The sequence below is a fragment of the Octopus sinensis genome, linkage group LG10, assembly GCF_006345805.1.
Source record: "Octopus sinensis linkage group LG10, ASM634580v1, whole genome shotgun sequence".
NCBI lineage: Eukaryota > Metazoa > Mollusca > Cephalopoda > Octopoda > Octopodidae > Octopus > Octopus sinensis.
In genome coordinates, this window is record NC_043006.1 from 86,752,916 (window position 1) to 86,768,619 (window position 15,704).

General features: G+C 37.0%; 1 protein-coding gene across 1 annotated transcript in view; it reads right to left on the reverse strand.

Annotated features, from left to right (window-relative positions):
• LOC115216696 (endoplasmic reticulum aminopeptidase 1) overlaps positions 1-15,704 on the reverse strand; it is a 1,296,444-nt gene that overhangs the window by 264,707 nt on the left and 1,016,033 nt on the right. Inside the window, exon 11 of the mRNA XM_029786223.2 lies at positions 4,356-4,519. Within this exon, the coding sequence (XP_029642083.1) occupies positions 4,356-4,519 (164 nt within the window). The remainder of the gene's footprint in view (positions 1-4,355; positions 4,520-15,704) is intronic.

A 15,704-nucleotide genomic window follows, 5' to 3' on the forward strand; every position in this document is an offset into this window, starting at 1 on the left:
GAAAAAAACCAAGTTAATTATAATGGCTTCCCAGGAATTTGAATAAACTTAATCACAGACGGTGCTACTGCTTTGCTTCAGCAGGAAAATGTGTTTTTGTACTTAGCTTAATAAAAATGACAGTAGCTTAAACAGAAAGAAATCAATCACAATAGAACTTTCTTTAAATCTACCTAACCTGTCACACACTGACTTCCTCTAAAGCATTTTGGCTTGTTTGCATGACATATTCAAAATCTGATTTCCTTGCTATAAAACTATAAAATCACTGAATAAAACTGTTTGTTCTTGTTACTGTTGTTGAGTAGCTCTATAACGATCCAATAGCATAACTGTGACTTTTTGAAATGAAACAACATATCCATCACTTGACACATTCAGGCATATATAAGTTTAAGATAACCTTAGAAATCTTATCTGTTTTCCAGTCGTAGATATTGTAGCCCTCACAGTAAGATGGGAGGGAGTTTATTGTAGAAGATTTAACTGATACATTCAGTATGGTGAGCAACGGGTTGGGTAATCCCATTTTATGTTTAGTTTCATGTCAAGTCTGAACCAGTAGACTTATGAGCAAGGATTTTTCCTGTTGTGACCACTTCGTTGCTTCATTTAGGGCAATACATATGAAGCAAGGCACAAGAAGCCGGCTCCATTTTGTACGAGATCTTGCCGGTTGCCATTACCATGTCCGACACAGGAGCAAGATCTCGCCTGCAACCATTTGCCATGCACGAGACGGCAGTGAGACTCTCTTCGGTAATGACTATAAAAGCAGGAGAATTAAGACATTCACTCTTTTTCTTCCTTCTCACCTGCAAGAAACACTGCAAGCTGGCAGCTCACAGCGGATTCTTATCCTGCTCTAACTTCACCTGTTATCTCCTGAGGTAATGAACCTCACATGAGCAGAGCTATAACGGACCACACACTACCATAAAGATGGTCACTGAGAATGAGTCACACGAACAAGAACTAAAATAAACAATTATTGAATTGCACTCTGTTTGTAAGCATCTTCTTTGAGTTCCAGATCCTTAAGACTACAGAAATAATTGCAATGGGAGAAGGAGATACGCCACAGTTATCAGAAGCCTTCAATTCCATTATACATATTTCGCATAGGAATGAATATTTTATAGGAATAGAGGTTAAATACAACAAGGAAAAGGATGTGCTCTGACAGTGGAAGCTACTATAACAGATAATAATAAAGGAAGGCATGGGAGAAAGACAGTGAAGTCAAATTTCAGGATGCTAGCTATCATGGATGGGACAAGACTGAGACAAATGGGAACATTTTGTGGCAGATTAATGAAATCTTGGACAATGTGGTAAAATGTGTCTGGTAATGTAAGACAGCTAAGATCCTCCAAGAAACTCTTCCAAATGGTATCTAGAATCTAAAACCAAGCTGACAGCTTTGATAAGATCAGTCAATCAAAATATTTGAACAATATAGACAATACAGAGTTTGTTCCTTCTCGAGCCATGCCTGGCTCATAAGGGCCAGTTTCCCGGTTTCCTTGGCGTATAGGTTCCCCACCTGGACGGGACGCCGGTCCATCACAGGTGAGCTGCAAGGTGCAGGAGGAAAGGGTGAGAGAAAGTTGTGGCAAAAGACTCAGCAGAAGTTCACCATTACCTTCTGCCGCAGTCGAGTGGAGCTTAGGCGTTTCACTCATAAACACACACATCGCCCGGTCTGAGATTCAAACCCGCAATCCCTTGACCGCGAGTCTGCTGCTCTAACCACCAGGCCATGTGCCTCCATACAATACAGAGAGTGGAGTGAATCAGGTCTTTAATGTCAACTGGTAGAAGTAACAGACATGTTTCAAACTTATCAGACCTTCTCAGAAAATCACATTTTACCTACTTAGCAAGATTAAGAATTATATATATATTTTATCACACACACACACACACAGACACACATAAATTATAAGCAATAGAAGGTGTATCAGGAGCAGTATGGCCGAATGGTTAGGAAGTTTGCTTTGCAATTATGAAGTCCCTGATTGAATTCTATTGTATGCCATCTTGAGCAAATGTAATTTTTCATAGCTTTGGGCTGGCCCATAACTTGAGAGTGTAACTGGGTAGACAGAAACTGTGTAGATTCTGAAGGGACAGATTCCACCTGTAATTCAAATGGACAATCTTGTCACACTTTAGGTCTTGGTGATCACACCTGAGTATTGTATTAAGGATACATGTGCCTGTGGAATACTCAGTCATGTACATGTTAATTTCACAAGTTAGTAGTATCTCAGTCAATTGAACACTGATTACATATCATTAAGCTAAACTATGGCCTGCTGCTACTGCTGCTGCTGCTGCTACTGCTGCTGCTGCTGCTACCTCCACCGCCACCACCACCATCATCATCATCATTGTGAGGTGTGTGTGTGTCTGTCTGCATGCACACGCACGTGTGTGTTTATAGATCTAAATAAAATAAATTTGGCTTCTTACTAGCAAATAGGTAAAATATAAGAATTTAGATTTGTTTACAATGCTCTTACTGTGACTGACTGAGCATTGTTCAAATATCATAAGAGTTTTGAGACTTTAAACTGTTCTTGCACCAGTTCTCCTCTGAAATTTGGATATTACTGTGGAATGTAGTTTTTTGGATTAAACACGATTTCTCTTATAATCACTTTTTTCACCCTTGCTTTGTTTCAGACACTGGTCTAGAGGGTTTTAATCCAATAACCATTACGATAAACCTAAAATATTTACTTTGAATATTGCAGCTCTATATTTCTCATGAGTGATTAATAGTTCTTGGATATTTTTCTGCCAATATTGATATCATGTGAGAAAATTTAAAGAATGTGCTATCCTAATAAATCTCTCTCTTTTTTTTTAAGCAACACTCAACTTGGGAACATTTCTTTCTCTTCTTGACCCACCTTAAATGCTGCTAATAATTTTGAATTCTATTTATTTTAAAAGATTTGTGGTTTTGGTTTAATTCTGCTTTACATTTAAATGTGCCCTCAAACTCACACAAAGCCTACTTACTTACTAACCTACCTACCAGCCTACCTACATATATACATACAGACCAATCCATTTACCTATCTGCTAATCTAACTCCCTACCTATCCATTTACCCATCATCACTAAAATCAACATACCTATCAACCTGCTTACTTACCTAAATAACCACCAGCCTACTCATATTTGTAAACACCAACCTACCTACTGATCTACGATTTACAATCATTATCATAATCATTAACATCAGCTTTATATTCAAACTGAATGGACAATAATAAAGCTGGGTCAATTCTTAGTGCCCTGTGAAATAGGTAAGGACCATCTGTCCCCTATACCTTCCATTTTTGGCATGATTTATGTGGCTGGATGTTCTTCCTACAGCTTGCTACTTAAAGTATACTAGGCACATTTTATCATGGCACCATCCCTTGAGAGGTAGTCAAGCCCTCAAAAGACCATTGAATCTTCACCTCCCTATGATTTCTTGATTTCTCCGTACATTGACCGAAACCTTTACATGCCACCTAAACCCACTATCAAGCCAATGCCTCTATCATTGTGAGTCCAAAACCCTAGATACTCAACCACACACTTTTATTGAAATAAAGTCATAATATATAAACAAAAATATTGTATCCACATTCAATTTTCATTCACAAACATTCTATGTCTCCTCTAGTCATTCTAAGGTAAGGCAATATAGTTAAACTAAGCCTTGCCAATGAACTCACACACAACAGGAACATGTCTGAGGCTGTCACATATACTGCCGAAGATCAGACTCACCCACTTTCCACTGCATTCTGTATTAGATTATGATGAATTTAAATCACAGTTATCTTCCATGCCTTCCTTGAAAAGAATTAGTCATTAAAACAATGAATTTTTTCTTCTCACTCAGAATGTAACAGCAGTTGATTAAAATTTCATGCCTCAAAAATGTTAGCATTTAATTTACAGCATGTGTGTGTGTGTGAGAGAGAGCATGACTGTGCATAGATGAGTGTGTATGGCTGTGTGAGTGAATGTGATGAGCATGTATGTATGTATGCTTGAATGTATGTTTATATGTTTGTGTGTGTAACTATATATATATATATATATATATATTGGTGTGTATGTATTCAGGTGTGTATGTGCATCTATATAAATGCATGTGTGCATGCACATGTGTGTTTATGCAAGTGTGAGCTCCTAGCTCAACTAAGACAATACCGGGTGTAGTTTTTTTTTTCCTATAGACACAACATACAAATTGGAAATCAACAAAAGTTCATGGGAAAATGTTTGAACATTAGAAGAAATAATCACGAACATGAGACAGAGTGATCGGTTGAACTTACTTGTATGGTGAAGGTTTCAGATGAGAAATATTTGCGCTATGAAGAAATATTTCCTGAGTAGCTGTAACTGTGGTACCCTTAAGTTTTAATGTTACAAGGGGATGTCCTTTTTGCTTTGTCCAAGTATCCATTACTGTTGCCACTGGGAAATCTGGCTCTGTTGGCTATAAATATAAAATACACACACACACACACATATATATATATACATATAATTGAAATTTAAAGAAAAGCAAAGGACAAAGATAGGTGTATGAACAACAAGCAGGTGTATTAGTTTGATGCACGGGAAAATGAAAAGGTCTTTTATGTTTCAAGACTATCCTCTTCAATACAAAGGAATAAGAGAAAATAAACAGAGAGAGAATGAAAAAAACTTGTAGATTTAGCGGTCAAGCATGGCAAATGATTAGAAAAAATGTTAGAAAGAAAAGGTTGAAGGAAAGGGAGGTAATCAAGCTGACCATATATGATCAGCTTTTTACACAATTTCTGTGTTTATAGTACAAGACACTTGCCTAAGATGTCATGCAGGGAAACTGAACCTGAAATCATGAAATCACATAGCTGCTTAACCACAAGGCCATGACTGCATCAACATAGAATGTTAGTGGAAACGTATTCAATAACTGGGTAATTTAAAAGAATATTGTTAAGTGGAAATAAGCTATATGCTGCAATCAGCAAGAATGAATCTTAACTTCATGAAATCTTGAGAATAGATTTGATATCTTTGACTTTGGTTTAGTCTGAAATATTACAGTTTTGCTGCAAGGCTAAATATGCTGGTAGCATATTGACAGATTATAAATATTAAATATGGTTCTACATACAGGGATATTTCATACTAAAATCTGTATTTAATATAATCTAGTCAAAAACTAAATAATGAAATAATGTACCTATCTATCTGTCTGTCTGTCTATCTATCTATCTTCCTAGCTAGTAACTTACTAACCTACCCACCAATCTATCTAACGAACACTCTAGCTATCCATGTACCCACCTCCCCAAACACTCTAGCTATCCATGTACCCACCTCCCCAAACACTAGCTATCCATGTACCCACCTCCCCAAACACTCTAGCTATCCATGTACCCACCTCCCCAAACATTCTAGCTATCCATGTACCCACATCCACAAACACCTAGCTACCTGCTTACTAACCTATGTAACCACCAACCTACCCACCTGTGTACCCAATAACCTACCTGCGAGGTGGTACCAGAAAGTGCCCAGATTTTAAAGCTTAATAAGAAATAACTTATTTACCTAAGTTTTAACATCATCTCCTTTGAAATACTCACCTTGGCAGCAATACACCAGTCCTAGTGTTGCTGCCAGTTTTGGAATCTGACCTGGAAGTTGTTTTCTGTAAGCAAGTCAAGAACATTCTGCAATTCGTTCTTGATTTCGACAATGTTATAATGCTGACCATTGAGCTGCCTTTTCATCTTGGGAAAGAGATGGAAGTATACAGGAGCTAAATCTGGCGAATAGGGTGGCTGCAGAAGTGATACCATACAGTTTTTGGTGAAAAACTCACAAGTGAGGAAAGCTTGGTGACAGGGTGCATAGATGTGAAGAATCCAATTCGTCATGCTCCACAGATCTCATTGATTTTGTCAACCGTCCCCACTCAAACACTTTAAAACATTGTTGATTATCCACTGACAATCTTCATGCACAAACTGAAGAATTTTCCCTACGTTTCCAGAGGCAACACTCATGGGAGGCCTTCGGGATTGCTCATTGTCTTCCAGGGACTTTCTTCCATTTTGAAGCACCTGTGTTACTTGAAACATTGCATACAACTCAATCATTGCCTCATCACTATAACCTTGCTGAAGCATACTTAATGTCTCTGTAGCAGACTTCCTGTGTTTTACGCAAAATTTCATGTTGGCTCTTTGTTCCAACTTTCTGTCCACGGCAAATATTGTACACTACACCATACATGTGATCACAGAAACATAAATTTCACAAGTTGTGATGTAGACACAGTGATATCACTGGAACATTGCCTCATGAAGATCACTGTTACCTCTCACTCTGCAAGAATGAGCTGTCATCTGTTGGTGTGCTACAGAACTAGTCTGGGAACGTTTTGATGCCACCTAGTACCTACATATAAATCAATCTATTCACTTACCTATCACTCTAACTCCTAAACTATCCATCTACAAAATTACCCACCTACCTACGTAATCACCTACCTATCTCTTTATCTAACTACCACTGGTATTGGTAAGAAAGTAGAGTGGTAGGTAGATGATAACATAGGTGGGTAGGCAAATTTGTGTGTAGATGAGTAAGGACTTAGTTAGGCAGATGAGTGAATAGGTTAATGTGTAGGCATGTATATGTATATTTAGGTAGATAGAAGGTAGATTGATATATGTATTATATATATATATATATATATATATATATATGATATGCATGTATTATGTGTGTATATATATATTTATATATGCAAGACAGTGTGTGAGAGAGAATCGTGATGTGGTAGGAGAGAAGTGTGTTCGCATGGATGATGGTTCACTTGCGCTAAATGAGGATGCAAAGAGAGAGGTTTGGAGATGCCACTATGAAAGGTTGCTGAATAAAGAAAATGAATGGGATAAAGAGAGTCTGCCGAATGTTGACCCAACAGAGGGACCAGCTATCTGAGTTGATAGTTCCGTGGTAGCTAAGGCAATTAGAAGCATGAAGACAAGGAAAGCCCCAGGCCCATCAGGAATTACTGCAGAGATGCTCAAAATATCTGGCAGTGTCGGCTATAACCTAGTCACCCGTATAGTCAACCAGGTGATACACGAAGGAGTCATACCCAATGACTGGTGCAGCAGCATACTAGTCAACTGCTACAAAGGTAAAGGTGATGCCCTAGATACAAATAATTACAGAGGTATCAAGCTGTTGGATCAAGTAATGAAGGTTACGGAGAGGGTCATAGCCCAACTAATTAGAGAGAGAGTTAGTTTAGATGAGATGCAGTTTGGGTTCGTGCCAGGGAAAAGTATCACTGATGCTATATTCCTGGTAAGGCAGCTGCAGGAGAAATACCTAGCCAAAGATAAGCCCCTGTACCTGGCTTTCGTTGACATGGAGAAAGCTTTTGATAGGGTCCCCTGATCCCTTATCTGGTGGTCAATGAGGAAACTAGGGATAGATGAATGGCTGGTGAGGACTGTGCAAGCCATGTACAGAGATGCCGTAAGTAAGGTTAGGGTTGGCAACATGTACACAGAAGAATTCAAAGTAGAGGTTGGGGTCCACCAGGGTTCAGTACTCAGCCCCCTCCTATTTATCATAGTACTCCAGGCAATTACGGAGGAATTCAAGACAGGCTGTCCTTGGGAGCTCCTCTACGCTGACGACCTTGCTCTTATTGCTGAGTCACTATCAGAACTGGAGGAGAAGTTCCAGGTGTGGAAGGAGGGTTTAGAATCGAGGGGCCTTAGAGTCAACCTAGCTAAAACCAAAGTACTAATAAGTAGGAAGGTAGACAATCCACAAATGTCTTCAGGAAGATGGCCCTGCTCGATCTGTAGAAAAGGTGTAGGTAGAAACTCTATAAGATGTACCCAGTGTAAGCTATGGACACATAAGAGGTGCAGCAATGTCAAAGGTAGGCTAACTGGGAAGATAGTTTTTGTATGTGGCAGATGCTCGGGAGCATTAACCTCCGAAAATCTGCAGAAAACAACTTCCGTCACTTTCCAGGGGGAAAAACTAGAAGTAGTTGATAGCTTCTGTTATCTAGGTGACCAAGTCAGTAGTGGGGGTGGGTGCGCTGAAAGTGTAACTGCTAGAATAAGAATAGCCTGGGCAAAGTTTAGGGAGCTCTTACCTCTGCTGGTGACTAAAGGCCTCTCGCTCAGAGTAAAAGGCAGACTGTATGATGCGTGTGTACGAACAGCCATGCTACATGGCAGTGAAACATGGGCCGTGACTGCTGAGGACATGCGTAAGCTCGTGAGGAATGAAGCCAGTATGCTCCGATGGATGTGTAATGTTAGTGTACATACTCGACAGAGCGTTAGCACCTTGAGAGAAATGTTGTACCTAAGAAGCATCAGTTGTGGTGTGCAAGAGAGATGATTGCGCTGGTATGGTCATGTGGCGAGAATGGATGAAGATAGGTGTGTGAGAAAGTGCCAATCCCTAGCAGTTGAGGGAAACTGTGGAAGAGGTAGACCCAGGAAAACCTGGGACGAGGTGGTGAAGCACGACCTTCGAACTTTAGGCCTCACTGAGGAAATGACCAGCGACCGAGACCTTTGGAAATATTCTGTACGTGAGAAGACCAGGCAGGACAAGTGAGCCCAGCCCACTTATGAATGCCTTTCCTCCCTTGGACACAAAGACCTGTTGAGGCAAGCGAAGTCGATATAGAACCTCATCCGACGACAGACACCCATGCCAACCCCCTCTGCTTGCGAAGACATGTTGGGGCAAGCGAAATCGAAACAGAATTGAACCAGCCAGGATCCCTGGTCTGGTGGTACGTAAAAAGCACTATCCGACTCATGGCCGATGCCAGCGCCGCTTCGACTGGCCTCCGTGCCGGTGGCACATAAAATACACCAATCCGACCGTGGCCGTTGCCAGCCCCGCCTGGCACCTGTGCAGGTGGCACGTAAAAAGCACCCACTACACTCACAGAGTGGTTGGCGTTAGGAAGGGCATCCAGCTGTAGAAACATTGCCAGATTAGACTGGAGCCTGGTGCAGCCTTCTGGCTTCCCAGAACGCCGGTCGAACCGTCCAACCCATGCTAGCATGGAGAACGGACGATGATGATGATGATGATGATTATATATATATATATATGATATGTATGTATTATGTGTATATATATATATGATATGTATGCATTATGTGTATATATTATATATATATATATATATATATATATATATATATATATATATATATGATATGTATGTATTATGTGTGTATATATATATATATATCAAAACTAAAGTTATTGAACAAACAAAGGCAAGGTCAACCGCATATCATTTCATAATTCGAACATTTAATCACAGAATATACATATAAACATCCCGCAAGATGGAACATAATTCATCTGTACAAGCATACAAGCATATAATAATAATAAGGTGCGACAAAAAAATTTCTAAACGATGAACTTTTATTTTATTTTCATGATATATATTTTATATTTTTTATATGCTCCTATATATATATATATATATATATATATATATATATATATATATTTTATATTTTTTATATACCTATATATTTTTATATGTTACTTTATATTATATTTTTACTTTCTAGATATTTTTCTGAATCGCTAAAATATTAACTCTAAACTGTGATGAAAAAATTTTTTCCTCGCACCTTATTATTATTATATGCTTGTATGCTTGTACAGATGAATTATGTTCCATCTTGGGGGATGTTTATATGTATATTCTGTGATTAAATGTTCGAATTATGAAATGATATGCGAATGACCTTACCTTTGTTTGTTCAATAACTTTAGTTTTGATATTTTTGTCTCTTTCAATAGAGCACTTCTATAGCAGTCCTATTAATCTTTGTGTTCCTGACAAGAAGCAATCACTGTATTATTCATAATGATATATATATATATACATATATATATATATGTATATATCATATATATATATACAAATTTACAGAATGAGATAAAAATCCAAGGCTGTGAAAGATTTCAGAACATTTATAAATAGAAGGTCTTACAGCTGTTTCCAGTATATTTTATATATCCCTTCATTGGAGACGGTGTGAGAAAATGGTTAAGCAATACTTATTCTGGATAAGATATGAAATAGAGAGTGAAGTGGAGGAATGAAAATAGATGTGAGATATGCAGGGATATTGTATCTGCAGTTCCATTATTTAGGCAGAATTGTATACATATAAGATTCCTGTACCTTGTGAGTAAGTTCCAATCGTATTTGAAATTAGTCATTCCAAGCATAGAGTTTGTGAACGGTGTTATTGAATGGAGGTTTTTTTTGAAGTGACTTAAAAGTTGGGAATGTGTTTGTAAGGTCAAATCAAAAACAAGAAGAGAGGAAAAAAGAAAAGAAAAAAGGATAAAGAAAAAGAAAAGCTGGGAGAGAGATAATAAAGAAATGGAGAGAGGAAAAGTGTACTGGTTAGTGGTCAGTCAGGATAATTTGATGGAAGGAATGGGGAGGTGAGGGTGATAGAAAGAGAAAGATATGAGAGTGTAAAAAGATGAGAGAGTAAAGAGTAAAGGAGTGACAGGTAGTTAGTGATAGAACCTAAGTGAGGGGCAGAGAGAGGGGGTAGTGGTAGTAAAATGGTGGAATGAAGAATTTGGGAATATAGGTTAGGTTGCTTAGTGGACAGGTCAGTGCTTAGTAGTAGAAGAAAATATATGTGAAGATGTATACACATGCATATATTAAACATGTATATAGATATTTATACACATCAGCACCTACATTATGCACATCAGCACCTACACATACAACATGTACTCATAAGTATATGTATATATGCAGGTATATATACCTTGTATACATACATACATACATACACACACACACACACAGACACACACGTACATATGCACATACATACATACAAATACAATTAAATGATTGTGATATTCAAGTATGAAAGAGAAATTAGATAGGGATTAGGAGTTAAAATGTAGATTTATAAGGTTATCGGGATTACCTAAGGGGTATTGTGGAAATATACTGCAGAAGATATAATGTAATTTACAAATGCACTGTCCTTAATCTATTACACAACCCTACAGCCATATTCATAGGATCAACCCAAACTTTTAAGCAATGATATACCACTCACCTCCATTCTTTTAGTTACAATAAACATAGCAAATCTACAACACTTGCCAACTACATACATCATCTCAAAAATACAAATATACCCTATACTTTATCATGGTCCATACTGGATTCAGGGCTTCCCTACCGAGGTTAATGGTCAACCTGAAAGTTTTGCCTGAAGGAAGCACTTCATGTATTAAAGCACAACTCTCCAACACTGCTAAATAAACATAATGAGGCACTAAGCACATGCAACCACTGCTTTTTTTTACACATTCAAATTCTACCACAAATCCAAATGCCTAAATGACCATACAGTAATATTTCCACAATACCCCTTAGGTAATCCCAATAACCTTATAAATCTACATTTTAACTCCTAATTCCTATCTAATTCCTCTTTCATACTTGAATATCACAATCATTTAATTGTATTTGTATGTATGTGTGTACATACATATGTATGTGTGTGTGTGTGTGTTTGTGTGTGTGTGTATGTGTGTGTGAGTGTGTGTGTCTATGTATGTATGCAAGTCACTTAAAAAAAACCTCCATTCAATAACAATGCTTGGAATGACTAATTTCAAATACGATTGGAACTTACTCACAAGGTACAGGAATCTTATATGTATACCATTCTGCCTAAATAATGGAACTGCAGATACAATATCCCTGCATGTCTCACATCTATTTTCATTCCTCCACTTCACTCTCTATTTCATATCTTATCTACAATAAGTATTGCTTAACCATTTTCTCACACCGTCTCCGATAAAGAGATATAAAATATCCCGGAAACAGATGTAAGACCTATTTATAAATGTTTGGAAATCTTTCACGGCCTTGGATTTTTATCTCATTCTGTAAATTTTTTATATATATGTATGATGTTTGGGTCTTCTTGACACCATTACCTCTCATAACCTCAATATATATATATATACATAAATTAGAAAAAAACCACTATTATGCAATTCAAGTAATGATAGACATAAACCAAATCATAAATAAAATATATTCTAAAACATATAATACTAAATTGAATTTTTCCCTGTAAGTTTGGAGTTATACTCCCTAATATTTTATATATATATATATATATATATATATATATATATATATATATATACAGAGAGACAGAGAGAGAAAGCCAGATAGACAGACAGCTAGCTAGTTTTATAGACAGACAGAGAGACAGATATATGGACAGAAAGACAAGAGAAGACTGGCATGACAGACAGACAGACAGAGATATATAGCTACAGATATTTCCTGATCAGACCTTCATGCTCATTTGAATCATAAGTATTCTTAAATCCATTGCCCATTAATATTTCAAAACTAAATAAGCTCTTCCTCTGATGGATTGTGGAATAATATTTTCACATATCCTGCACTGGGTTGTTAAGGATTTTGGGGCTGATTTCTCTAGCAAACTTGATTGTTGAATAAATTTTAAAACCACCACTGACAAAAGAAAATTAAAAAAGCACTTCCTTTAATCCTTTGTGACCCATGTCAGGGTATGTGAAAGCATGTCATTGTATTGATATTTGATTCTGGAACTGAGAAAGCTTTGAAAGTAAATGGATTTAGGAATGTTAATGTTACAAATTATACACAAAGGACTAATAAAATGATATGGGGAATCATTGATGGAAAGATCAGGCTCCAATATAGTCATGCCAGTAATACAACATGTTTGAGTGATAGTTATTTCTAATCAACACAAATGTATACAGTGCTCATGCCGTGCACAAAGCATCCAGCACACCCAGTAAAATGGCTGGTGTTAGGAAAGGCATTCATCTATAGAAAGCTTGCTGAAGCTGATACTGAAGAACAGCTTGGTCTTTTAATTCATTTGCTTCAGTCCAACCTTGCAACCTATGCAAGCATAGAAAACCAATGCTAAATAATGATAATAATGATGAGGATAACATTTTATATAGAGAGAGGTTTTTGATCTAATTTGGATTCTTTGCCATCAAATTTGAATTCTTTGCAATCAAATTTGAATTTTTCAATTGGTGCTCAAGATTTGAAAAAAAAGAGAGTTAAACTACATCAGCCGCCAGGGAATACAGGTCTATCTTATCTAGCTCATCCAGTAGAGCCCACCAATTGATACCTGAAAAGTTTGATGAAATAACTCATGAACACTGCTATAGCTTCTACCAAAAGATGCTCCATTACATCACCAGTTTCCTGTCAAGCCATCTTACTCATGCCAACATGGTAAGTGGTGGATATTAAATGATGATGATAAATATATATATATATTTAAAGAGTATATGCAGAGTATATGAATGTTTATAAATCTAGTACTGGGTTGGCAACTAAGTTTCTGCCGTTTTATAAAATTTTGGAATCTATTTTTTTTTTTGGTTAATTTTTGTTTATTTTCAGATCATTAAAATGGAATGTCAAGTTAAGAAAAACGAGCATTTTCAACACCTCCTTCTTTTTGCTTTTAATCAAGGTTCTAAGGCCTCAAAAGCTGCTCGCAAAATTTGTGCTGTGTATGGAGAGGGTACCATAGTGGAAAGAACCACTCGCGATTGGTATGCCAAATTCAAAAATGGAAATTTTGACCTCAAAGGCGCACCTCGTTTTGGCCGTCCAGTTGAGTTCGATGAAGAGCGATTAAACCAAATTTTTGCATGAAAATTCTTGTCAAACGGCAAGGGAACTAGCAGAGAAAATGGAATACCCCCCACACTGCTATAGAGAAGCATCTTCACTCGAAAGAAAAGGTTCAGAAATATGGAGCATGGATTCCGCATGCTTTAAGTGACAACAACAAAAATCAACGAGCCACAATCTCCGCTGGTTTGCTTGCTTGTCACCGCTCAACTCATGGACACACACAACGATTTCTTTACTGATTTATTACTGGCGATGAAAAATGGTGTCTGTACATTAATATGAAGCAGTGTAAGGAATGGCTTAGCCCCGGTAAACAAGCGAAACCAGACATGAAACAAGATCTTTATCCGCGTAAAATAATGTGCATATGGTGCGACTGGGAAGGGCTTATCCATTATGAATTGCTTGAACGAAACCAAATGGTCAACATGGAATTCTATGTTCACCAGATGAAATGACTCAACATGGAGTTCTTCTGCTGTACGACAACGCCCAGCCTCATCGCCAATATGACCAAGGAAGCCATTCAAACACATGGCTGGGAAGTACTGTCACACCCGCCATACTCTCCTGATTTGGCACCAATGGATTTCCATCTCTTTCGATCTCTTTCAAATGCTATGCGCAGAGTTTTGTTCAATACTGATGCAGAATTGAGAGCTTGGATGGATCAATTTTTCAAGTCAAAATTGGGTGATTTCTACCAATGAGGTATTGAAAATCTTGTTGAACGTTGGGAAGAAGTTGTAAACAACAAGGGTGAATATATTACTGATTAATTAGTTGTTATTTTTTTTTTTATTAAACCTTTTAAAAATATTTAATTTAAAAAAAACAGCGGGAACTTAGTTGCCAACCCAATAGTTTTCAGAGTTGCTTACTGTGATTTTTAAACCTTTAGCATTCAGATTACTCTGACAGATGTAATGCTCATTTATTCAGGTTGGTATTAATTAATCATGCATCAGATTTCAATGATATGATACTTTATTCTTTAGAACAACATTGTAGAATAGATGTGAGAAGCCAGGTCTGGCTAGTTTGAACATAAAATGGATAGAATATTTGGGTCTGATACAGCTGGTTTAAATGTTAAAGGGTCAAGGCAGCAATAGCATAATCTAAAACCTCAGTTTTGTGAAGACTTGTATCAAATAAGAAACTCTAGGTAACAACAGAGTGAATCAGCAGTTTAGTACAAATATACAGGGTTCTTAGAAAGAATAATTCCCTAATGAGTATAGGGTTAAACATGTAAGGATGTGTGTATAAACATCAACAACAATAATATGAATATATCAAAGAGTATTATTCTTTTAAAATAAGATGAGAATGAAAATATAAATCTTAAAATATGAATCTGAAATGATCAATGTCAGACAAAGATCAACAGCAATACAAGAGATCAGAAAGAAGATAACTGAAATTATCTAATGAAAGTGTAAGGTTAACAGAGTCCTACAGTTTAAGAGGGAGTCAATGGTAGTATTCATTTGATCTTTGGTCAACTTTACAAATAAATTCGATTCTAAACTGGACATGTTTATGATGCCAGGCATACTTCATTTTTACATTTAACATTGCTCTGAAGAATTTGGTAGTTCATTTCCATCAGAAGACAAACTACAAAACTTTCAAATACAATTTGGCTATTGAATTAACGGGTGCACAATTTTATATTTATCCGACAGTTTTAGTGGCAAATAGATGGAACCACTCAATAAATTCAGAATAAATATATGAGAGACTGAAAATAGTATATAAGGTTAATTACATTTTGACACTGACACCAACAACTTTAACAACATGCAGCAAGCAAGCCGTAAAATTGTTGCTTCACATCCCAGTTACTCGATTAAGTGAATTC